The sequence below is a fragment of the Natrix helvetica genome (assembly GCF_964273705.1).
Source record: "Natrix helvetica genome assembly, chromosome: 4".
NCBI lineage: Eukaryota > Metazoa > Chordata > Lepidosauria > Squamata > Natricidae > Natrix > Natrix helvetica.
Window position 1 is genome coordinate 142,865,475 of NC_138550.1, and position 24,091 is coordinate 142,889,565.

The following is a 24,091-nucleotide window of genomic DNA, read 5'->3' on the forward strand; positions in this document are numbered from 1 at the left end:
CACAGAACAAATTCTCAAACCTTTTACAATAGACGAGTCAGATATAACTAAAACATCCCACCGCAATTAATCCCTTCATAGGTATAGAATCAGGGGGAATCAGGCTCAAATTCACCCTAGCTCTGAAAGCTCAAGAATGAACTTTGAATCGGTCACTTCCACTTAGGCCACCTTACCAAAAGTTGCCATTATGGGATGTATGTGGGGAATCTGAGAAGCGAGTGATAATGTGCATTGCCTTGACTTCTTGTAGGAAAAGCAAGAAATACGTCTAACAAATAAGAATATAGGCAGTCCTCAGTTTACAGCCAATACTGAACCTGGAATTTAGTCATAAGTCTTGCCAGTCATTAAGTAGGTCATCACATGACGGACACAATTTTATGGCTTTTTGGGGGTGGTCTTAAAATGAATGCTGTGATTGTTAAGCAAACCCATTCCTCCTGGGAATGGGCTCTTTTTTCTTTTTTTGCCAAAAAAGGCAGAAGTAATTGCTGTTTTTGAAAAAAAAAACCTAAATTGCCTTCATGGGTATGCTGGACCCTGCTGGTGGCTGAGTACCCAAAGTGTGGCTATGTGACCATGGAGGGAGGGAGGGAGGGAGGGGCAGCCATCAGAACTTCGAATCATTTAGGTTTGGTTTCATTGCAATTTGAATAGTCGCTAAGCAACTGATCATAAGTCAAGGGCTGCCTGTACTAGAACTACTACTAGTAGTAGTTCAAGGGGAATAAAGGATTTAATGTTATTCCTTTATTTTAGAGCTTATGTCTGAATATTCACGTCTCCCACTCCAACATGGAAGGAAACTCCGATGCCAATTTTCAGCAATCTTGCCATGAAATTCACTAGCATGGTCAAAAGGTATTTGGGGGCTATAATAAGGAGTGCAGGGGCCTGGAGTTGCAGGTAGCGCTTCGGTCACAGTACCATCTAGGCAGCATATTGCCCTTTTCGACCTTATCTTATGGACACCTTCTTTTTAAAAGGAGCACATGAAAGATTTATAATTTTGCTTTTACATGTGTAGCTCTTGATCAAAAGAAAAATGGGGAAAAGGAGTGAAAAGGGATGGATGGAAGAAATGAAAGAAGTATAGATGAGAGAGTGTAGACCAGGGGTGTCATACTCAAGGACCAGGGGCCGGATCTAGCCCACAAGGTGCTTAGATCTAGTCCACGGGACCACCCTGGAAACAGTGAAGGATTGGCCCATGGTGCCTCTGCTAATAAAAATGGAGCTCGGGAGGGCTGCACACAGGTTCTCCCAAGCTTCGTTTTCACTGGCAGAGGGTTGCAGGAGGCTGTGGCAGCCGAAAATGGAGCTCAGGAGCCCATTTTCTCTGGCAGAGCAGTCCGGCCTCCCCAGGTGCCCCTGACACAAATGTCATTGAGGTGGCCACGTCCACCCTGGCCATGGCGACTCTGACACACACCACACACCCCAGAGGTCAAACACAACTCTGATGCGACCCTCAATAAAATTGGGTTTGACACCCTTGGTGTAGACTATCTTGTAATCCAGAGTATTTGGGGAATACATGTAATGTGTGATGCACTGACCTGAATCTGTCACGTTCACCTGCAAATAGTAAGTGTGGGCCATTTGTCTGTTTAATTTTGATTTCAATAAGTGGACTGACCCAGTTCCCAATTCGATACGGAAGAGGTTGTCTTGTGGGATTTTGGGGGACTGGTCCAAAAGGCTGAACTGCAGGCGAGAATTAAGAGTCCCCTTCTCGTCATTGTCTGAGGCAAGGACAATTCCTATTAAATTCCCTGTTGGTCACAGAAAAAACTGTAGTTAGACCAATAGCAAACAAGCATAGTAAAAAATAAAATAAATTACTTATACAAAGACAAACATAACTTTTGGGAATGGGCAAGGGAACTAACAGGATTCCTATATACACTGATTCTCAAATTCATGATACAGCTATTTGTGTGGAACATGATCTCCTAAAAACCTAACAAAAGGCAGTTGATCCAAAGATTAGCCACTGAAAAAGATTAGCGATGAGCAAAATAATGTTTTTTTCAACTTTATCCTTGCAGTGAGGGGGTTGCATGTATAAAGGACCTGTCTATACAGTAGCAGCTTGGAAAGCAAAATGCTTTAGCATCAATCTATATGCATAATTATTAATAGTACTAATATTAATATTAGCATTAATGAAAAGGGTGCCCACTGGGAGATGTGTTGAATGGAGCATGAGTGTTTAGGATTGACATTTGCTCATTGATTTAATGGCCTGTTGTTGGATCAATTTCAAGATTTTTTTAAAAAAATATATAGTAATTGCGAACTAGCAGAAAATGCAGCAGCCCAGTAGCCAACTACTGGAAGGAGGGTATGCAAAGCATTGCAGAAATTTGAACTTGTTATTAGAAAGGAATAAAGAACAGGAAACCACCCATTCTGGAAGATATAAAAATGGGTGAGGTTAGAAAACAGTGGTTTTGAAGCAGATCTGGAAGATGTAGGTTCAGGATACATTTTTAATCTGTCAAGAGGGGAGGGAAGGAGAGGAGGTGGTCACCTCATTTCTTTATTGAGGAAATGATGAATGAGCTATGTAGGCAATGAGTCAAGCACAAAGTATGCATTTACCCAGTGTTAATATATGGCCTCAATTCATACTTATCTTATCAAATCAGAGAACTGAGTATTTACTCGATCGTACTTTGATGAATAAACTAAAAGGGCACATTTCATATATCATGCTATGATATATGATTACTTATATTAACTGGTTGCTCTCAAGAGATTAAGCCATAAACTAGCCAATCCCATTAAGACATGACAACCCTACATGAATGCACACATGCAATTTTGGAAAAACTAAAATTTCTAAATAGCTGTTCTTCTCAGTACTACAGACACAAGGGTATGAAAGAGCCGCATATTGCTCTTTCATCCCTCTGCTGTGGCTCCCTGTCACCAGTCAGTTAAAGGAAAAAAGGACGACTCGCTAGGAGAAGACTCTATGGTGGGGGAACCAGACTTCTGGCCGGCATCCCTCTATGGTGGGGGAACCAGACTTCTGGTCGGTAAAAGGAAAAAGGATGCCATGCTAGGAGAAGACTCTATGGTGGGGGAACCAGACTTCTGGCCGGCTCCAGAATTGAACAGCGGGCTTCCGGTTAGGAGCTTTGTGGCTCTTTGAGGGTTTAATGTTGTCAACATCTGGTCTAATCCAGGTCCTGAGCTTGGGAACCAAGCACTAATTAATTCTTTGATAGGATGATACTAGGGGCAGTCTCATTTGAAATGTGCAGATTTTATTCTCAACAACTCCTAAATTATATATTTAGCGCCTCTCCTTAAATAGTTCATGCTGTAGAGTTTTTGGTGCTCTCTGAGCTGTTTGCTTTCAGATGTGTGAGTGTTCTTTTTTAAAATTTTACTAATACATTTTTTTCTTTAAAATACATAAGTGTTTAATAAACAGTGTATTGTTTGGATCAATTTGCTTATGCAAAGTATTAATGGTAATACTGGTAGTAATGATTAATAATAATAATAATAATAATAATAATAATAATAATAATAATAATAATAATAATAATAATAACTTTTATATAATGAAATGTTTGCATCATTTACTTATACATATCAGTAATCTTTCATCCTCTAATTTCTACCTCTTTTATCTAACCATTGATAAAACAAACCCTATGTTAAAAAATATTCTGTTTCTTCCTTATCTTTTATTATTAATGTCAGTCTAATATTTTTCTAATTATCTTTTCATCAGTTGTGAAGGTCAAGAGGAGCTGTAGGTGACTCTAAAAGAAAACATAAGAGGAAAGAAAGGGAAAACGAATGAATTGGAGATTCAAAAGGAAGTATCTACAATGGATTAAAGAAGCTCTGTAGCTTAAGAGGAGTTCAATGTGACTCTCAAAGAAATCAAAAGAAGATACAAATAGAAAACTCATGAATTGGAGATTCATTTTTCCAATATTGTGCAAATACAATTCTCGCTGCTGTCGGCACATGTATTCTTAAATATGTAATCCCTTTATTAGAATTTTTTGGTAATATACGTACCTAACAAAAACAGTTCTGGTTTTAAGTCTATGTGTTGTTTTATCATTTTCTCTAACCATGTATGTATTTTCAGATGCGTGAGTGTTGATGATGTTACCTAGTTGGGTATTGAAATGTCTGCAAGCAAACAGCCAACCTCAAAGACCACCAAGGATCTCACACTTCAACCCTGAGCTACACATACTCCCTTCTATTAGAACTTCTTATGCTATTCAAACTCATAAGAATTGATGGTGACATTAAACTGTATACTCATTTAACTACCAAAGAAGCTTTGCATTGAATTATTTTTACTCACACAGCCCATGAAATGCAATATTTCTTACCCACATCCTCATTTTCTTGAACTTCAAATTTAGTCAAAATTTCGTTACACACAGGTGGGTTGTCATTGATGTCTACAACACGGACTGAAACAATGAGTGGTTTGTCCAGCATTTCTCCCTCCTCATCGTTTGCAAGCACATAGAATGAATACTGAAATAGGATATATAATTAAACTGCAGGAATAATGAATACAGGCTTAAGGTATTACTAATGTAGTGCAAACTATGTTATCAGAGTTTTGCCCCATCTCGTATAAAACCCATTCAAGAGCAGCATAATGTAGTTGAAATGTTGATAATCTAATTGAAATCTAATAAGCTGAGTAAACAATAATTAATTTTAACAAAATTAATATAGAATGTGATGCTGATAATGAAATGCAACAGTGGTAGATTCCGGATCCCAGTGCAACTGGTACGGTGCAACGGGGCTGGGTGTCCACCACATGAATGCACGCATACACACGCAGCGCAGGTATGCATACTTCCCACCTGCAACACTCCAGCTGCTCGGCGGAGCGTCACACAAGTTCCGTACACTCCGTGCGCGGAAGCCCTAAACAGCTCAAATACCAGTAAGGAGAGTGGGCGTGCAGGTGGGCCCTCCGGAGCACCGTACCAGAACGGTACCTGCTGCTCCCCAGCAGGCACTGGTACGCCCATATTTGGGTGTACCACCTGCAACCCACCACTGAAATGCAAATAGAAAACCACCTGAAAGGCACTGTAGTTTAGCTTTCCCCTTATTTTAAACCATACCCGCTATCCACTTTCATGTACTTACGTAGTCTTTCTCTTCTCTGTCTAGTGGTTTAGTTACATAAACTGTTCCATTCTGATCAATTGTAAATGGAATAGAATGCTTTTCTTTCTCTTGAATTTTATATGTTGCATATGGATCGTTCCATTGTACCTATTACAATGTAAAAGTAATCAACAAGTATACAAATGAAAGTTTTGACCTGATAGATGGTTTAAAAAAAAATTTTCTCTCTTTAATGCAACTAAGATGTCAGAATTGCATTGTTAAGCAGTACAGTCATGTGACATCATGCTTTCCAACATGCTATTTAGCAATGCAAAATTCCTTTAGAGCGTAAGCTGCCCAGAGTTGCTTCAAAATGAGATGGGTGGCAAATAAATGTAATTCAATAACAATATTATTATTATTGTTGTTGTTGTTGTTGTTGTTGTTATTGAATTACATTTATTTGCCACCCATCTCATTTTGAAGCAACTCTGGGTAGCTTACGCTCTAAAGGAATTTTGCATTGCTAAAGAACATGTTGGAAAGCATCATCATCATCATCATCATCATCATCATCATCATCATCATCATCATCATAAAATATAATTATAATTCCAATTGCCATCATTAACCAAAGACTACCAATCAGTTACTTGGGGAGGAAAAACAGATCTATAAAATGCTTGGAAGGCATTTTGGTTTGGAAGGAATCTCAAGTAGGATCTTGACAACCTTGTATTTGGCCTACATTCTTTGCTCTCTTGCATTATCTTCCTCTGCTGCTTTTTGTAACTTCTTGCCTATTGAAGAGTTCTGGGAAAACAAAAGTTTTGTGCATGTTGATATTCTGGATGGGTATAAGAGATCACTCGGCTGAACCCGAGGGAATGGTCAAATGTGTCATGGGTTTGGAGTCATTATGTCTCAGTAAAAGACCTAAGTCCAGCCTCTTGAAGTCCATTGACATTTATCTGGTGCCTATCACTTTGATCATTAGTACATCAGATTCTTGTTAATAGGTAGAATGAAATAAACTCTTAATGCTTTTGAATTCTGTCCTGGCTCCTGATTTTCTGCACCTGACAATGAGTCTAAGGAATAGATTATTGCTCAGGGACTTACAAGATAATCATGACAAAGGCCTATGTAGAATAAGCACTGGCTATTACCTGGATGGAAGAACAGCAGAAAACACAATAGCCTAGAAGTTAAAAATTGGAAACTGCTTCTATTTTGGTGTTAAAACCATATTTGTACATCCATGAATTCACCCAGTTGGAACTCTCAACTCAAAGAAAATAATCATTTTAAAATAATAGAGATATAACCAGGTATGAATTTGTTGATATTCTTTTCCAATGGACTGACACATTTGCTTTTTAGGTTTTAGAGATTCAAATAAAGATTTCTATTATCTGGAGATAATATTTTAGGCCAAAGATTAACTTTCAGTATTCCTTTTTCTACTACTCACTGTAGCCAGTCAAATGCTTCTGAGCATCAAACAATCAACATGTCACTCAACATGATATCAATGTGATATAAACATGTTTCCATTACATATGACATTATCAGATTTATCTCTAGCAATGTTTGTATCCTCTTTATCAAAACTATCCAAGCTTATTATGACAACGGGCCATATTGTGGAGCATAAGGAAGTACTTCTTTTTCCTCTAGGGCAGTGATGGCGAACCTATGGCACATGTGCCACAGGTGGCACACGGAGCCATTTGTCAGGGCACGCGAGTTCACCCTTTTTTAAAGCCATTTTTCACCCTCCCCAGGCTCCAGAGGCTTTATGGGAGCCTGGAAAGGGTGAAAAGAGCCTCCCCCCCCTCCGGAGGCCCTCCAGAGGCTTCATGAGTTTCCCTGAAGCCTCCGGAGCGCAAAAAAATGGTCCTACGGACAAACTGGAAGTTCGGGAACGGACTTCCTGTTTGCTCGGAGGGTAGTTTTGACTGCTCCAGAGGCTTCAGGGAAGCCTCTTGAAGGTCCCTGAAGCCTTCGGAGCACTTAAAATGACCCTCTGAGCAAACAGGAAGTTCAGGGAAGCCTCCTGAAGGTCCCTGAAGCCTCCGGAGGGTTTCGAGGAGGGGGAGGCTATTTTCACTCTCCCCAGGCTCCTATAAAGCCTCTGGAGCCTGGGGAGGGCAAAAAAAGCATGGAGAAATGGGGGTTTGCGCCTGTAGGGCATGCATGCGCACTGGGGGGTTGCGCATTGCATTATGGGTGCGGCACGCCTGCACACGACCCCCCTGCACTCCCCCCTCATGTTTTTTGGCACATGAGCCAAAAAACGTTCGCCATCGCTGCTCTAGGGAATCTCCTGCCAACTAAATTAGATTGCAATATAAAATTCTTGCAATCATGGGTTTCCATTCCTTCTCTCTATAATTTTTCTTAAGGTAATCATTCTAATTATCCAAGGTCATATTTGCATGCTACAGTGACATTGCTCAATTGGATGCTATTGAGAAGTGGATATGCTGAATGGCCCAGTTGTAGCCTATGTGGTGGAAGTCAAAGGCTGTGTCTTTAATAATGGATGGTGAGTTGCCTGATCATTTTAGAAGCTTACTTTAGTGATGATCATGGGGTGTGGTTTTGTAGAGTTCTCCGGGAGCACCACTTCTGGAGGAGATTTCCAAAGGTTTTCCAAAACAGTGATCTTCACGTCAGCATTATCAGCAAAATGATTTGTGTCCTGGCTGCCTGCCATATCTTTTGCTCTCACCACAAGGAGAAAATCATTCCGTACTGCTGGATCCAAGTTGTCTTTTCCTGAAAACATAACAGAAAACAAAACTGGAAAATATGCACTCATTCTTTCTCCTACATTCTGAAACAATTACAACTCCCCTTCTTTAGCAATAACCCCATCACTTATCTTCTCATAAAGCTTGATTGTTACCATAATATTTATGTTTCTGAATAATGGCAGGTTCTGCTGTAACCCTGCTTCCCAAACACAGATATGTGAAAGTCAGTTTTACAAGTGATTGGTTTTCTTTCTTTCATCTCTTGTGCTAAAGTCTATCGAGGATCCCAAATACCAAGTAGCTACAGAAGACATTTTAGCATATAACAGCACAGGAATCTATTTCTGCTTCATTTATCTGCGGATTTCAATGATGTATGGTTGTGGAGGTTTTGGGAGGGTGTGGATCTTTAGTTTCTCTTCAGTTTGCATAAATATTTTGCATTTGCCATTCATCGTTTCCTCAGATACTACATCACATTTTCCCAGCAATACTTCTGAACCAAATGTTATGTAATGATTTCTTTATGTATCTTTCACATATATACACCAAACCCTATGTAGCCAGTAAAACATTGGGACCCCATTCTACATTTGGGAGGGGGGGATTTAAGCCTTCTAGGATTGGTTTTACTAGGAGTTTACTTGGGGATTTGGAGTCCATTTGGAAATGGTACGTTTCCCAAATGTGAGAAAATTAGATTAAGAAGTGTGAAAGACTATTGACTTTGACATGGCCATATGTTGCCAATGAAATCTAGGTTAAACTGTACAAGGCTTAATTATTTTCATCTACTATTTTGTTGATTTTTAATTAATAACAAAAAAGAGAAAAAAGCAAAACACAAAGTTAACAGTGTCAAAGAAAGGAAAACAATACACAAAAAGCACTCTAATGAAAATGTGCAAGAAATCCGATAAGAGAAAAAACATAATATATACCATTATAATACAAAGTAACAATTCTATATATACTCGTCTAATGCAAATATGATTCAAATATGTATATATTTCTAATACATGTGTATGACAATCTTTTTATGACCTGTCATGTTAGAGTCGGGAACAACTAGCACATATGTGTGAGGGGAACCTTTACCTTTGCTATTATGTATAAATGAGTGCCGTATTTCATTATACATTCTTAGCAACACTATGAAAAAAAGCTACCTACCAGCAGCGGTTGTAGAAATTGCTCCTGTAACATTGTCAATCTGAAAATACACCTCAGTGCCAGGAGTGCTGGGAAACTGATGAAGGATACTATATCTGAGCTGTCCATGTAAAGTGCTGGGATCATCGCGGTCAAAAGCAGTAACATACATGAAAGGCTTCCCTGTATGGTGGGGTTTTTTTAAAAGAAAAGAAACACAGTTTGGAAATGAAAAGTCTTACTCTGCACCAAAGAAGAATCACTGAGTTTCAACATACATGCCAATCTCTTTACATGGAACATCCTAAGCATAATTTATTTAGTTAGAAACATCAAGAAAAACCCTCCAGGTCAAGATTGGCTTTAGATATTTTAGCATTTTAAAGGGAGGGGGATTATCTTTTTCACATGGTTTTGATTTGTGAGACCCTGGGAACATTCCTTTCTTTTAATAACTTTTCACTGGCTCTCTTATTTTATATCCTTCACATGTCAACTGTTCCATCTTTTAGCCATTTTTCCCATCTGGTTCCTCAGCTTCATATTTCAAGAAACCCCAAAGTGGACACTAAGAAAAGTGGCTTAGGATAGATTGAATTAAGGCTACTTGGGAGGAAATTGGAATAGTACTACACTCTGCTCTTCAGTCAAAGTTGCAAAGGTATCTTTGGGGTTTCACCTAGATCCCTGAAATAGCTATGTAAATTTGGGGGGGGGGGACATGGCATTTAATTTTACTTGGTGCTTCCTCTTTAAAGATGTGCCCAATAAAAAAGCATCTAGGATGCTTCCTTGTGCTGTTGTTGGCCATTGTGAGAACAGAGTGCTAGATGGTTCAGAGGCCAAGAGTCTGATGCAGCAGGGCATTCCTTAAGATGGGCAAGACAAGATGCACTCCTATTTATGCCTAGGAAGGAAGGAAGGAAGGAAGGAAGGAAGGAAGGAAGGAAGGAAGGAAGGAAGGAAGGAAGGAAGGAAGGAAGGAAGGGGGAGGGGGAGAGATTGAGAGGGGGGAAGCAGAGGTGGTATTCAGCAGGTTCTGACCAGCTCTGGAGAACTGGCAGTGGAAATTTTGAGTAGTTCAGAGAACCGGTAAATACCACCTCTGATTTGCCCCGCCCTGCATCTATTCTCTGCCTCCCGAGTCCCAACTGATCAGGAGGGAATGGGGATTTTGCAGTAACCTTCCCCTGGAGTGGGGAGGGAATGGAGATTTTACAGTATCCTTCCCCTGCCACGCCCACCAAGCCATGCCCACTAAGCCACACCCACAGAAGCGGTAGTAAAAAATGTTGAATCCCACCACTGAACTTAGCCTGTTTGCCATAGTCTCCCGTGATTGCTTGGCAATACAATAGAGAGAAAGTAGTCCCAAAGGTGCTTTTTCAAGAGGCAACTAGACTTTCTGGGTTTTTTTCTTTTTGTTTGGAGACGTTTCACTTCACATTCAAGAAGCTTCTTCAGTTCTGACTGGATGGTGGGGAATGGACCATCCCGTCAGAGCTAAAGAAGCTTCTTGGATGAGAAGTGAAACCCCTTCAAAGAAAAAGATAAAACTAGAAAGTCCAATTGCCTCTTCAGAAAGCACCTTTTGGGGAAACCTTGATGACTGAGAATCTCCATAGACAGAGGGAAAGTAGCTTTTTATATTATATTCAGTTTCATGTTTAATATTTAAAATTTCTGGGAACCTCAAATATGTCAAAATAAATATGGAAACAAATACCTGGTCTGGAGCCTTGTCTAACTTCACCAGAGTAGACTTTTTTACTGAATTCAGGTGGGTTGTCATTGGTATCCACAACATTTATGGTGATAGAATAGGGGCCTTGCACCCTTTTGCCATTTTGATCTAGACCTTCCAACTAAATTGGGAGAGAGATGGAGAAAAACAGTATTAAAACAAAGCAACTGCCATAACACAATACACTGTCTCCTTCCTGTTTGAATTGGCTTGCTGGATTTCCTAGCCATATGCCTTCATGAAGTGTCAGCCAACAATTCTCATCATTCCCAATCAGTACGGCTCAAAATGATGGAAGCTGAGATCTAATGAATCTCACAGCCTTGGGGATTTCAATTCTGGGACTGCAGCTCCCAGAATTCCCTAGCCGGTATGGGGAATAATTAGCTAGTGATGGTTATAGATGTAGTAAAAATCATCTGGTATATATTTATGAAAGAGCGGGTGTGAATGATCCTTCAAAACACTGGATCTGCTTCTACATAGGCAGAAACGAAATAGGTTCATGGGGGTTTTGGAATAAAATCAGCACAAACCAGAACATTGATTTGTAAAAGATGCCCTGTGACAGGAAAAGGTACATAAGAAATAACCTCAAGGAAATTACTGCTAAAAATTTTATTTTTACAAAATGCCTGTGCATTAATGAATGTTGAAGATGTAAAAATGAATAGTATGTTTTGGATGAAAACTGGAGAATAACAGGAAAGAAACCAAATCAAAACAACATAATAGCTCACAGTACTGTATCACTGTTCTGATAACTTGTTGATCAGGAATTAAGACAATCAAGCATTGAAATGGCTGAATTAAAGAGAATAAAGGAGTTGTAGTAACATGTACCTGTCCATAGTTCAGGGAAGGTATAACAGGAAATCCCGGATAGGGCGCAATAGGTTGCTAAATAGAGTGTGTTTCTTTCTAAATGTACTTGGTGAGCCAAGTTCATTGAGCCACAGTGGCGCAGTGGTTAGGGTGCAGTACTGCAGGCTACTTCTGCTGCCTGCTAGCTGCCTGCAATTTGGCAGTTCAAATCCCACCAGGCTCAAGGTTGACTCAGCCTTCCATCCTTCCAAGGTAGGTAAAATGAGGACCCAGATTGTTGGGGACAATATGCTGATTCTGTAAACCACTTAGAGAGGGGCTGTAAAGCACTGTGAAACATTGTTGTTGTTGTTAGTTGTGAAGTTGTGTCCAACCCATCGCAACTCCATGGACAATGTTCCTCCAGGCCTTCCTGTCCTCTACCATCTCTGCAGTCCATTTAAGCCTACACCTACTGCTTCGGTGACTCCATCCAGCTACCACATTCTCTGTCATCCCATTCTTCTTTTGCCCTCAATCTTTCCCAGCATTAGGCTCTCATCCAGTGAGTCATCGTGAGAAAACCCCATGGAACATGAAGCAGAGTATAAGTCTAAGTACTATTGCTATTGTAGCAACTTCTGCTTTGTATTTACTTTTGTTCAAACAACTGTATTTCCTTCTTGCTTAATCAACTAAAATGTAAAGGCATACTGAGTAAATCGTTTGGGGTTCTTTCAGCTTTATAGGAAGACCCTCCTTTGTCCAGATCTGAATAGAAGTGTGACTCAGAGAGAATTGAATTCTGACTCTTTGTTCATGCTGGGCCACCCCTATACTCCTACTTAACAAACTAAGGCTAGATTTAAGGTAATTTGGAAGTCCCCATAATACTAAGCTATGTTTCTTTAACCTACACTCTCAGCTACAGTTACCTAAATTATCATTTATTTGGATCAAATCCGTACTTTTTATTTGGCGCATCAGAGATATCGACTAAGTCTGATTTATTTTGGTCATGTCATGCATGCAAATTCATTAGAGAAGGAGAAGCCAATGATGGTAGGAATGAAAGATTAAGATTCAGACTTAGAATAACTTTATTTTCACCTTGAATGTACACTAATCAGCATACATAAAAATGAAATTCCATTACATACAGTTCTCAAAGGGTCTCCACCTCTAATATACACTAGATGAGCAAGAAGAAAGGGCAAGCAAAGAACATGCTGGCTTGATAACATCAAAACTGATACAAAGATGAATATCCAACAACTGAAAGAAGCTGTGCTTGACAGGGTAGCATGAAGAGCACTTGCCTATAAAGTCACCAAGGGTTAGATATGACCGAATGGTTAAAACAACGACATGTGAACCATCACCATCACAAGCCACTCCTTGCTTCCTGAGTACTACCAATAACATCATCCTCTTCCCACTCCCAGCCCATTACAAATGCACAACTTGCCCATATTTTCACGTTTCAGTTCAACATTGCAGTTTTTTGACCTAGGAAAGTACTGATAGACTAGTTAAGCCAAGTTTACATTCCCTGCACAAATGGGAAGAGGAAGAAGAAGGAGAATGGCCAATCAGGTTTTGCAAGACCTATAGATTTGGAGCAAGTATCAGTCTGACCCCATGATTAATCCATTGTAATGCAGATTGAAATTTCTGAAGTGAGTTTAAGAAACAGGTGGGGAGAACACAGGAGACAAAAGCAAAATGGCTAGTTTCTCACTTGTTAACATAACTAATGTTACAATTCATTCCGGGGAGAGGGGGCGGTCTAGAAATTTAATAAATTATTATTATTTTCAAAATTTCTCACCTGCTTATTCCTAGTTTTGTCTGCTTCTTTCTGGTCAAGGATAAAACTAAGGTGATCAACAGGCTAAGAAAGCGGAATTTGTGAAATGGGTAATGGGTCTCCATTGAGCAACCTGGCAGTCCTCTCCCATTGTTATAAATAGCTTTTGTTTTCAATATCAGTGTTTCTAAGCTTCAACCACTTTATGATATATGGACGTCAACTCCCAGCATGGCTGGGGAATTTTGATAGTTGAAGTCCATGCAACTTGAAGCTGAGAAATACTGTTTCATGGGGAAATGAAATAGCCACAGAAAGGGTTGATTTGAGAAAGAGGAAGGGACCCATGTGGGAAGGAGAGAAATAGGTCATGATAAGTAGGGGAAGTAGATGAAAGTGGAATTAGAAGGATGGTAGAGAGCATTCAATTTATTTTACTTTTGCAAGCGTAGTTGATGTTATTTGCCTCTCAACCAATATTATTAAGTCTGTTGACAATAAATTGGACAGAGTACCCCAAACCACTTTATGTGGTTCAAGCCTTCCAGAATATGCTACTGGATATGCTACTTTCAATGGTAAACCATTAAACTAAGTGATATTTAGTTCTTTCTCTATAAATAGAGGTAACAATACCAGCATTTAACATACTTATTTTATTGGGGGGTTGGCACCCCAAACCAAAATACCCCAAGGATGACCAAAGTTTGCAGTCTTATCTTTTACAATATAATTACTATATTGTTGTTAAGTGCTCTGCCTGAAAGCCCCAAAAAAGCTTTTTGAATTGTCAACTTCCTACACTAATACCCACTCCTATTATGAATGCAATGGTTCTGAAAGGGGTAATATTACTTTGCATTTTTATATGGTTTATGATCTTTGATAAATTTAGGTTCTGAGATGTTAAAACGTTATACATGAATGATGACTTTTCTTTTAATTGTATTTCTCTTTCCAATTGTGGCGTATTGTGCTATATTTTTCTGTTCTTACCATTTTTGTTTTTCTTTAATATGTTGGTCATCATGTCTTGTACTACCAGATTAAAAACAGAATAAATAATCCATCCATCCATTCTTCCATAGAAACATAAGCATTGGACTAGAAGAAAGTTACCAGTTTGTTTTGTTTTTAATTATTATTGTTTTCATCTTAGAAGCCTTCACTAAATCTTTTGGGCAAAAAAACAGAACACTTAATATCACTTTTGGTTTACCTGTAATGTATATTGTGTCTTGTATTCCCGGTCTAGAGGTCCCTTGACAATCAGGACGGCATCTTTTGGTGTGACCTCTATGAGGTCATCTGTTTCACCGGTCAGTCTCACTCTGTAGGTAGGGGGTTGAAATGTAAACTGGTATAAAGAAAAAGAAGAAACTCAGAATTCCATTTTTTCTTATGTAAATCAAATCCCCCCCCCTCTTTCTTTTTTTGTTCTCCTCATTTTGTATGAAAATGGCAGCATGATTTATTTCGTCTTCATACACCTTCAATCGTATTTTTTTTCAGATTTGTTCCAAAGAAAGAGAACATTACAGTGGACATTACCATGTACAAATACTGTGGATCCGCTTTACCCTCCTCGACATAAAAAACTTTGTTCTCCAAAGGTCCAGTGATAGTCGATTGCACGGTACCTTCAAGAAGGTAAGCAACCTGCAAGGACAAGAAATGACAGAGTTTACTCATATTTTCTATATTAATTGATTACAAGGAGGTACGACGTCATTGCCAAAGCAGTTACATTCTTTGAAAATATAATAGAGGGAATAGCAGTACTTTTTTAACAATGGGGAATACATTTTCATTCCAAACAATTCAGCAGATAGCAGATAAGAGTGTTTTAGCATTCTACATTTATACTGAACACAGTAAATCCTGGCAGAAGTTTCTAAAAATCAAAATAATCAAGAAAGTCTAAAATATTTCCAGTTCAATTCCTAAAGTTGAGGAGGTAAAATCAAATTCAAAACATAAGTTTGACTTTAAATTTGAAGCATTAATAGTGAAATTGCAAAAATATAGTTTGATAATGTTGGAGTACTTTATCTGCAAATAGATCATCTGCATTTAAATTATTGAGGGTTGTATAAGGGGGTTTCTTTAGCCCCAAATCAGTTTATTCATATACATATACATACATATTTGTTTTCATAGATTTTCACGGGTGTAGGTATGCTGGTCTTGTCTCCCGAGGATGGCGAATGAGATCTCGCCAAAATGTTGCCAAGACAATCTCAATCTTAAACGGGAAAAGACCCGAATACAACAAGACCAGCATACATACATACACACACACACGCGCGCGCACACACACACACACACACTATCGTTTCAACATTATATTGCATTATTTCAACAACAGTAATAAATCTTGATTCCTGTGAGGTCTAATTAAGAATGGAAACATTAAAAAAAAAACCATTGATATCGCCTAACTCTACTTTTGTTGCTTAAATCTTAATCTATATATTATTCTGGATATATTGCTATCAGCTTCTCACAAAATAATTTTGGTTATTATGAATAAGCAGAGCTATTATGCAGACACTTCCTCTTGAATAATACAGTTCTACACATCTTCTTTTTTTTTTAAACAAAGTTTTATTGGTTTTTTTAGAAATTTACAGGGAAAAAGGTAATGGAAAGGTTGCAAATTTTGGCAGTTGCGATGTGCAGTAGGTGCCCCCTCCCTCCATACTCATAGTATATATTTACACAAAGTTCATTACTAAGTGGTAACATATAGTCAGCATGTGAATTCAGTTAATAATTTCGATCAGTTTATGTCAGGTAGATTTTCTTGTTCATTTTTGTGATCTGAGCTTTCTCGGTATTGCCCCATCTCCCCCCGCTGACAGAGCTCCGGCCCCTCCTGTGTCCTGCATGTCTGTTGTAGGATCATCTGGTTTTTCTAGGAGTGCTTTATTTTTTTCCATAAAGGCCTGCGCCTCTATGGGTGTATTAATTCTAACTCTTGTCTCCTCCCAGAATATTAGCATATCTTCAGGCATCAGCCATCTGAACCACACCCCCTTCTGGTATAATTTATTCGCTAATTGCGAATAGCTTTTTCTTTTTCCCCTCACTTTCTTGGGGATCTGTTTCAGAATGGTTATTTCCCTATCTTGGTATGTCAAAGCTTGCCCCCTTTGTGCGCTCAGAATTTCATCTCTTGTGCTTTTTCTGAGAAATTTAATGTGTACCTCTCTGGGTACGTTATGTGTTCTAGCATAAGCTGAGTTCACTCTATAAACCAAATCTATTTCCCACCCCAGTTCTACACATCTTCTTTTCTCACAAAATCATTCAACTTCCCAAGCCACCCAAGCTTTAGACCTCCAAGCTTTAGACATCTCCAGTGGTGGGATTCAGCCGGTTCGCACCAGTTCAGATGAACCGGTAGTTGGAAGGATCCCTTGGACCCATCCACTCTGCCCCGCCCCCCCAGGAGTCTCCACATGGCCCATTTTTCCAGGTAAGTGCAGGGGCTGTGCGGAAGGTCTGGGAGGGCAAAAATTGGGTCTTCCGGAAGTCTGAAACCGGGCCTGTTTCTAGCTTCCGGAGGGCCTCTGGAACCTGGGGAGGCCTTTTCTCAACTCCTGGAGTCTTGGGGAAGACTCCTGAGCCTCTGTAGGGTGAAAAACAGCCTACCAGAAGTCAGGAAGCAAAATGCTTCAGGAGCCCAGGGAGGTCATTTTTGCCTTCCCAGAGGCTCGGTGAAAGCCTCCGGAGCCTGGGGAAGGTGAAAATGCCCACTACCACCATGATGCTGGAAGCTGAGTAGGCCAAATTCACCATGGCCATGCTCACCCAACAACCGGGCAGAGAACCGGTTGCTAACATTTTAGAAGCCCACCACTGATCATCTCCCGTTTGAATTATTGCAATGTGCTATACGTGGAGCTGCCCTTGGAGACCATCTGGAAGCCGTACCCGATCCAGAATTTAGTGCAGAATCCACATGCAGTTTGATGTACCGCATGATTCAGCCAAGTAACACCACTGCTGAATGAACTGTACTGGTTTTCACTTGCTTTCCAGGTATAAATTAATGTGCTGTTTATCACACTAAAGCGCTAATGGGAAAGGGCCAGGTTACCTGCAGGACTGCCTCTTCCTGAAGGCCTCTGCTCTTCTAACTAGATTAGATAGGGTACATACTCCCCAGATCGCCTCCCTATTGTGTTTTGATGGGATCTTGTGGGCATGCCTTCTCAGAGACAGACCTTTGGAACAGCCTCCCACTAAAGGCCAGAGGATTCCTAGCCTGTTAGTCACAGACAACTATGAAGACCTAACTTTTTCCTCTAGCCTTGGGCTGGGATGGTTTAGCTGTGAAAATGTTTGGTATGTTTTAATTGCATTATATGGATTTTGGTAAGCCACCTAGATAAAAACGGCCCCCAAACAGCTGAAAAATGCCCCGAAAAAAAGCTGGGGGCAAGGCCAGCCAGTGGTGGGATTAGTCCAAACCAGTCAGAATTGCGAAATCCCACCTCTGCTTTTGAGGCAGGTAACTGGGAGATGGGGCTGGGTGTGATGAGTGATGTTAGGTTGGCCACACCCACCACAGTCACATGACCATCCGGCCTCACCTACCCAACTAGAGAACCGGTTGTTAAATTACTTAAATCCCACCACTGTTATACCTACACTCTAACATATAAATATTAATCCCTGTCCATCTTGAATAGGTAGCAGAAATAGGAAGCTTGAGAGTTCACAAGCCTGATACCGTATGGAACCAAACTATGGCTGGATCTGGATGTTCTGCTTCGGATACCATGAAGCCTCCTCCATGAAGGTAACAAGGAAAACAGGTCATGAAGAGGATGTGTAGCATCTCAGACAATCCGGAAGATCTTACTCAAGCATCTCTTATATGCCATGTCCTGGATAGACGGGAGTGGAGTGCCAATAATCTTTTCTGCCATCCTCACCGCTCTGTGTCTGCACCACCTTCCTGTCTGAAGCAGTAATGGTTCCAAACTAGACAGTAATGCAATATGACAGGGTGCTGCTGATCGCCCCTCTATAGTCCTGATGGCAAACCTATGGGATGTGTGCCACAGGTGGTACGTGGAGCCATTTCTGAAGGCACGTGAGGCATTGCCCTATCAGCTCCAGCGCACATGCAAGTGCTGACCAGCTGATTTTCAGCCTTGATTTTTCGCCATTTTTGCCCTCCAGAAGCTTCCCTGAAGCCTCTGGAGGGCAAAAACTGCCCAACACGCAATCCAGGAGTTTGGCGTTGGGCTATTTTTGCCCTCCTGAGTGAATCCTCCAGAGGGTGAAAAAACACCCAATGCGCAAACCGGAAGTTCAGGAACAGATTTTCGGTTTGCACGTTGGGCTGTTTTTCACCCTCCAGAGGCTCCTAGAAAGCATCTGGAGCCTGGGGAGGGCAAAAAATGGACCTAGTGGGCCCACCAGAAGTTGGAAAATGGGCCGTTTCTGGCCTCGGGAGGGCCTCGGGGTGGGCAGGGAGGCCATTTCCCTCCTCCCCAGGCTCCAAGAAAGCCATGCATGCATACGTGGGGTAGCGGGGGGAGGGGGTGCCATGTGCATATTTCAGGGGGCATGGCATGTAGGGCATAAAATTATGGGGGTGAGCATGCATGCGCATGCAATAGCACACAAGCATGCACGATAGCACACGCGCTCGTGCTTTTGGCACCCGAGGCGAAAAAGGTTTGCCATCACTGCTCTATCAAAAGTGGTAAGGACAGAGGGAGGAAGATGTACTTTTCTAATGTGACACCAAAAATGCAGGCACTGCTGAGCATGCTTTACCAGTGTCTTACTGTTGAGTGACCAAGCCAGCCTACTCATTAGCTGCACACTCAGAAATTTGCTATTGCTAACTACCTCCACAGGTGAATCATTTATACACAGAGGAGTGTGGCTGTGCCTGCCTTTTCTGAAATCGACAATGATCTCTTTAGTTTTTCCAATATTTAAAACAAGGCTGTTATTATTACACCAGTTCACCAAACCCTCTACCTTCTTGCAGTAAGCACCCTCATTGTCACCCAGTGTCATTGTATGAGATTAGTGGCCATAGAAGCCCTATAAATATGTAAGTACATGATCTTGATCTACCGTTTTTATTGCCCTATTGTATTCTGGGTTTGAATCTGATTAAAATTCCAGGTTCATGCATAATTTAGAGCTTCTTCTTACCTAAACCTACCTACAACACAGACATATACTGCCAGCACCTTTTTTCCCATTTTTATGCCTTGCTCCCATGAGCAACGGCCTTCAATTTGTCCCCAGTCCATGACTAAGACAGATTTTAGCTGTACTAATGTCTTCAGTGCTTAGCTATACTAATGTAAACAATACTTCCTTATTTACCATGGCACCTTTGATCCATACATTTCTTTCTTTTTCTACAGCTTCTTTCTCCAGTGTGGAAGACATAAGAAAAAGTTGCCCTTTGAACAGGGAGTACTATACTGCATATCATTCTGAGAACCACACCTAGAAAGGGACATTGGAAATGCTGGAACAAGATTTCTACTACCTGGATGACAAATGATTAAAGGATTCGGATATGAGATTATAACTACCAATATCTACAATATTGTCCCACACAAGAGGGGAGAGGCATCTTCCCTGCTATAACAGAGAGTAGAACAAAGACCAAAAGGTTGAAGTTCAGGAGATTCAGACTAACGTTTAGGAAGAATGTCTTGGTTAAGAGCTGTGAGCAATGGGAGAATATCTGTCTATAGACATTTCCAAGTAGAAGCAGAGAGGCTCTTATTGAGATGCTTTAGTGCAGTGGTCTCCAACCCTTCTGGCTATGTGGACCAACAGTGGCAGTGGTGTGTGGTGCTGCCAGAGGGGAGGGGATGGTTTCCCATATGCAACCTGTGCATGCGCAAAAAGAACTTTGGGCATTCACCTGATACTTGCACAGCCCGGTTTCTGACTGGTTGTGGTCCTGGGAGTCGGGGATCCATAGTTTAGTGAATTCCTGTACAGAGCTTGCAGTTAAACTCAATGGCCTCATTGTCCTGCCAATCCATATTTTCTGTGATTCCATGATTCAGAAAGCTTCTACATTATAGACTCTGAAAGTGCTAAACACCTACTGGACATCTATTAGTATGGAAGAAATGAGACAATGGTCTGTATTTTTTTCTTCCCTTTTATAACCAGTTTTGAAGGTATACCATGCCTCTGAATCTAATGAAAATAAAAACCTATTTTTCATCTTCAGGGCAATCTGATAAATAAAATCTGAGTCCAAAGGAGGAATGGGATACAGAAAGCACCTCAGAATTGAAGTTCTTGTATTCTTGGTTTTAGTTTCTTATCTAGATTATCTCAAAGAGCTGACATCTCCTTCGCTTCTACACTCCAATTCCCCGTGTTTTCAATGTTCAAGTTATATTTCAGTGTACCTTGAAATGATCATCTAATTCTGCTTTGGAAGCAAGCTATTGTTTGATTCCACAAACAAATGATCTCAGCCAGTGGTGGGATTCCAATTTTTTACTACCGGTTCTGTGGGCGTGCCTTGGTGTGCGTGGGAAAGGGGAAAGATACTGTAAAAATCTTCATTCCCTCCCTACTCCAGGGGAAGGTTACTGCAAAATCCCCATTCCCTCCCGAGCAGCTGGGACTCAGGAGGCAGAGAATAGATGGGGGAGGGGCCAGTCAGAGGTGGTATTTACCAATTCTCTGAACTAATCAAAATTTCCACTACCGGTTCCCCAAAACTGGTCAGAACTTGCTGAATACCACCTCTGATTTTAGTGCTGGAGTGAGGAAAACTTAGCTGATCTTAGCGCTGATCTTAGCGCTGGAGTGAGGATATGTTTCCAAGATAAATCCCCAATAGCTAATCCTACATTTAACCAGTCTAATTTCTCTCCTTTAATAAATCTAATTTGTATACTCTAGTTTAGGGCTTTTCAATTTGTTTCAGGTTGTAGAACCAATTAAAAATATTCCTGGAACTCTAATCTAATTTTAGAGACAGAAGACAGTCAATAAAACATTTGTTCATTTTAACTCTCTCCCTCCCCTATGAGAGGGAGAGATTTTGCAAGTGTTGCTTTTCCGAGAGGGATAGGAATTTCCCCCCCCCCTCCAATCTCAACTCTTCCAAAGGTTGAAACAAAGTCCTAGAAAAACTGCAATTCAGTCAATTGAATAAAGCAATAAAAGAGTTAAAAACTTACTTTCACTTCCCTTAAACAATGGGGAAAAATTTTTTTGACCACAATTGCGAGAGAAAGGATGGCTGAACTGACACTTCTTTAAAGTATGCATGGAAACTTTGGACTTGTTGCTTCCTGACCACCTATAAAGGCTGAGCCAAGATGGCCAACTTCCTCTTTCTTCTTTGTCTTTATGAATGAGATTCCTCCCTTGGAAGATTTTATGGCTCTGAACTAGTTTCCACCCCAGAGATCTCCAGGAGCCTCTCTAAATGCTTTTTTCCCTTGGATTTGGAATATTTTGATCTACTTATTTGATCTATTTCTGTATTAGAAGATTTCTTCCCTCTTGGATTTGCCTACTTTGTGATCTCTACTGGCTGTGCTTCCCTACAGATGCCATTTCTTTGTACAGATTAATAACTATTTCTGAGCTTCATGATAGGTCCAAAAAAGCTACCACCTGGCAAGGCTTCATTGGCCCCGACATCTTCCACGTCAAGTCCGATTGCGCAGCAGTCACAACTGGGGTCATTTCTACAACCTAAAGCCCCTGAAGAGAGTGCAAGGGATTTGTCTACTCACCAGATGCTTCCATCTATCTTAAAGGGACAGGACAAAATAAAAAAACAACTACAAGACTTAAATGATCAGCTCAGAGAAACGAAACAACAAGCCACACAGAATGAACAGAGAATAGGTGTACTGGAAGAGGGTGCGGTTGGGATGAGGGACGAGGTAAAGACAATTCAAAGGGGGAATGTAGAATTTGAAAACCACATGATAAAAATGGGATTTGAAAGGATGTCCTTTTTCCTTAGGTTCCAAAACCTGCCAGAAGTTGAGAATGAAGATCTTAAGGAGATTATGACCACAATATTAGCAGAATACATTAATAGAGATAAACAACAGCTTCGGTGGGACATTGACCTGATCTATAGGATTAACTCAGCCTATGCAAGAACACACAATGTTCCAAGGGAAGTTCATGTTAAATTTCTTAGAAAGACCACAAGAAATGAGGTCCTAGGAGCTCAAAGGGGAGGACCACTAAAATATAAAGATAAAGAAATAAGCATTCTTAAGCAGATCCCAAAGAATGTAAGAGATAGGAGGAAGAAATATTCCTCTTTAGCAAAAAAATTATATAATAAAGGGATCTGGTTTAGGTGGCTATTACCAGAAGGCATGTTGATTTTCTGGGAGGGCAGCAGAATAAGAATCAACATAGTTGTGGAGGCGGAGGCTTTCACTAAAAAATGTAATGCTCTCCTAGATGAAATGGGGGATGGTACACAAGAGACGAGGGAGGCAGGGGCTGAGGCTCTGCCAGCAGGCGGGGGGGGGGAGGATGTAACAATTAGAAGGCTCAGGTCACAAAAGTGATTTGAAACATTATTGCAATTGTTGTTACAATGTACTTTTACGGAAGTGATACAAAACAAAATGATTGAAACATACTGATGATTTAGTGTTAAACTCAAAACTGCTAATATCTATTCAAATGTTGAGGTTTTTCCTTTTAACTCTTGTTTTTAAAAGTTGTGAGACTTGGGGGGACTGCTCTCCCCCTCACGATGTAGCTGTCAAAATGTTATCACACCCCTTCGAACCCTTTTTCCTTGGAAAAATTGCAAAAATCAATAAAACTTGTTTAAAATTAAAAAAAAACATTTGTTCATTTTAAGTTATCTGTGCAAACGTATATATTACAGTTATTTGAATTTCACAAAAATAGTTCTCTTCTCTTTCTTATTGTCCCAGAAAGATCTTCCACTTAAGAAAAGTATGAAACGTAAGATACTTATTGCAAGATTAACGTTTCAATTATACAGAAATTGAAATTTGCATTACACAATTTCTTGGGGAATTAACATTTTCATCGAACAACCCCACATTCAACAACTGGGATGTAACACAACCCTGATTATCAAATAACTGCCTTTTCTTGCAACCCATTGAAATAATGTTTTCTGTCTTATGCCAGCTCATGTGCCTAGTTCACAAGCTAGTTGGTGCACTTCATTTCATTGTCAGCAAGTCCCTCTAATCCAGGCAGTGATTGTGAGCTATTGCAAAACAACAGAAAAGGCAGAGTTGAAAGGGATCTTGGACGTCTTCTAGTCTAACCCCCTGCTCAAGCAGGAAATGCTATAACATTTCAGACCAAGTATTGTCCAATCTCTTCGTAAAAACCTCCGCTCACAACTTCTGGAGGCTAGTCATTCCTCTGATTAATTGTTCTAGTTGTCAGGAAAGTTCTCCTTAGTTCTTCTCTCCTTGATTAGTTTCCATCCATTGCTTTTTGTCTGCCTTCAGGTGTTCTGGAGAATAGGTGGATTCTCTCTTCTTCGTGGCAGCCCCTTAGATAGACTGCTATCATGTCATCCCTAGTCCTTCTTTTCATTAAACTAGACATACCCAATTCCTACAGCTGTTCTTCATATGTTTTAGGGTCCAGTCCCCTAATCATCTTTGTTGCTCTTCTCTGAACACTTTCTAGAGGCAT

General features: G+C 40.3%; 1 protein-coding gene across 1 annotated transcript in view; it reads right to left on the reverse strand.

The window, feature by feature from the left end:
• CDH17 (cadherin 17) overlaps positions 1–24,091 on the reverse strand; it is a 51,526-nt gene that overhangs the window by 20,467 nt on the left and 6,968 nt on the right. Inside the window, exons 2-9 of the mRNA XM_081952791.1 lie at positions 14,951–15,058; positions 14,619–14,756; positions 10,768–10,906; positions 9,063–9,224; positions 7,709–7,911; positions 5,164–5,292; positions 4,380–4,530; positions 1,563–1,778 (exon numbers count right to left, since the gene is read on the reverse strand). Coding sequence (XP_081808917.1) covers positions 1,563–1,778; positions 4,380–4,530; positions 5,164–5,292; positions 7,709–7,911; positions 9,063–9,224; positions 10,768–10,906; positions 14,619–14,756; positions 14,951–15,058 — 1,246 coding nt within the window. The remainder of the gene's footprint in view (positions 1–1,562; positions 1,779–4,379; positions 4,531–5,163; positions 5,293–7,708; positions 7,912–9,062; positions 9,225–10,767; positions 10,907–14,618; positions 14,757–14,950; positions 15,059–24,091) is intronic.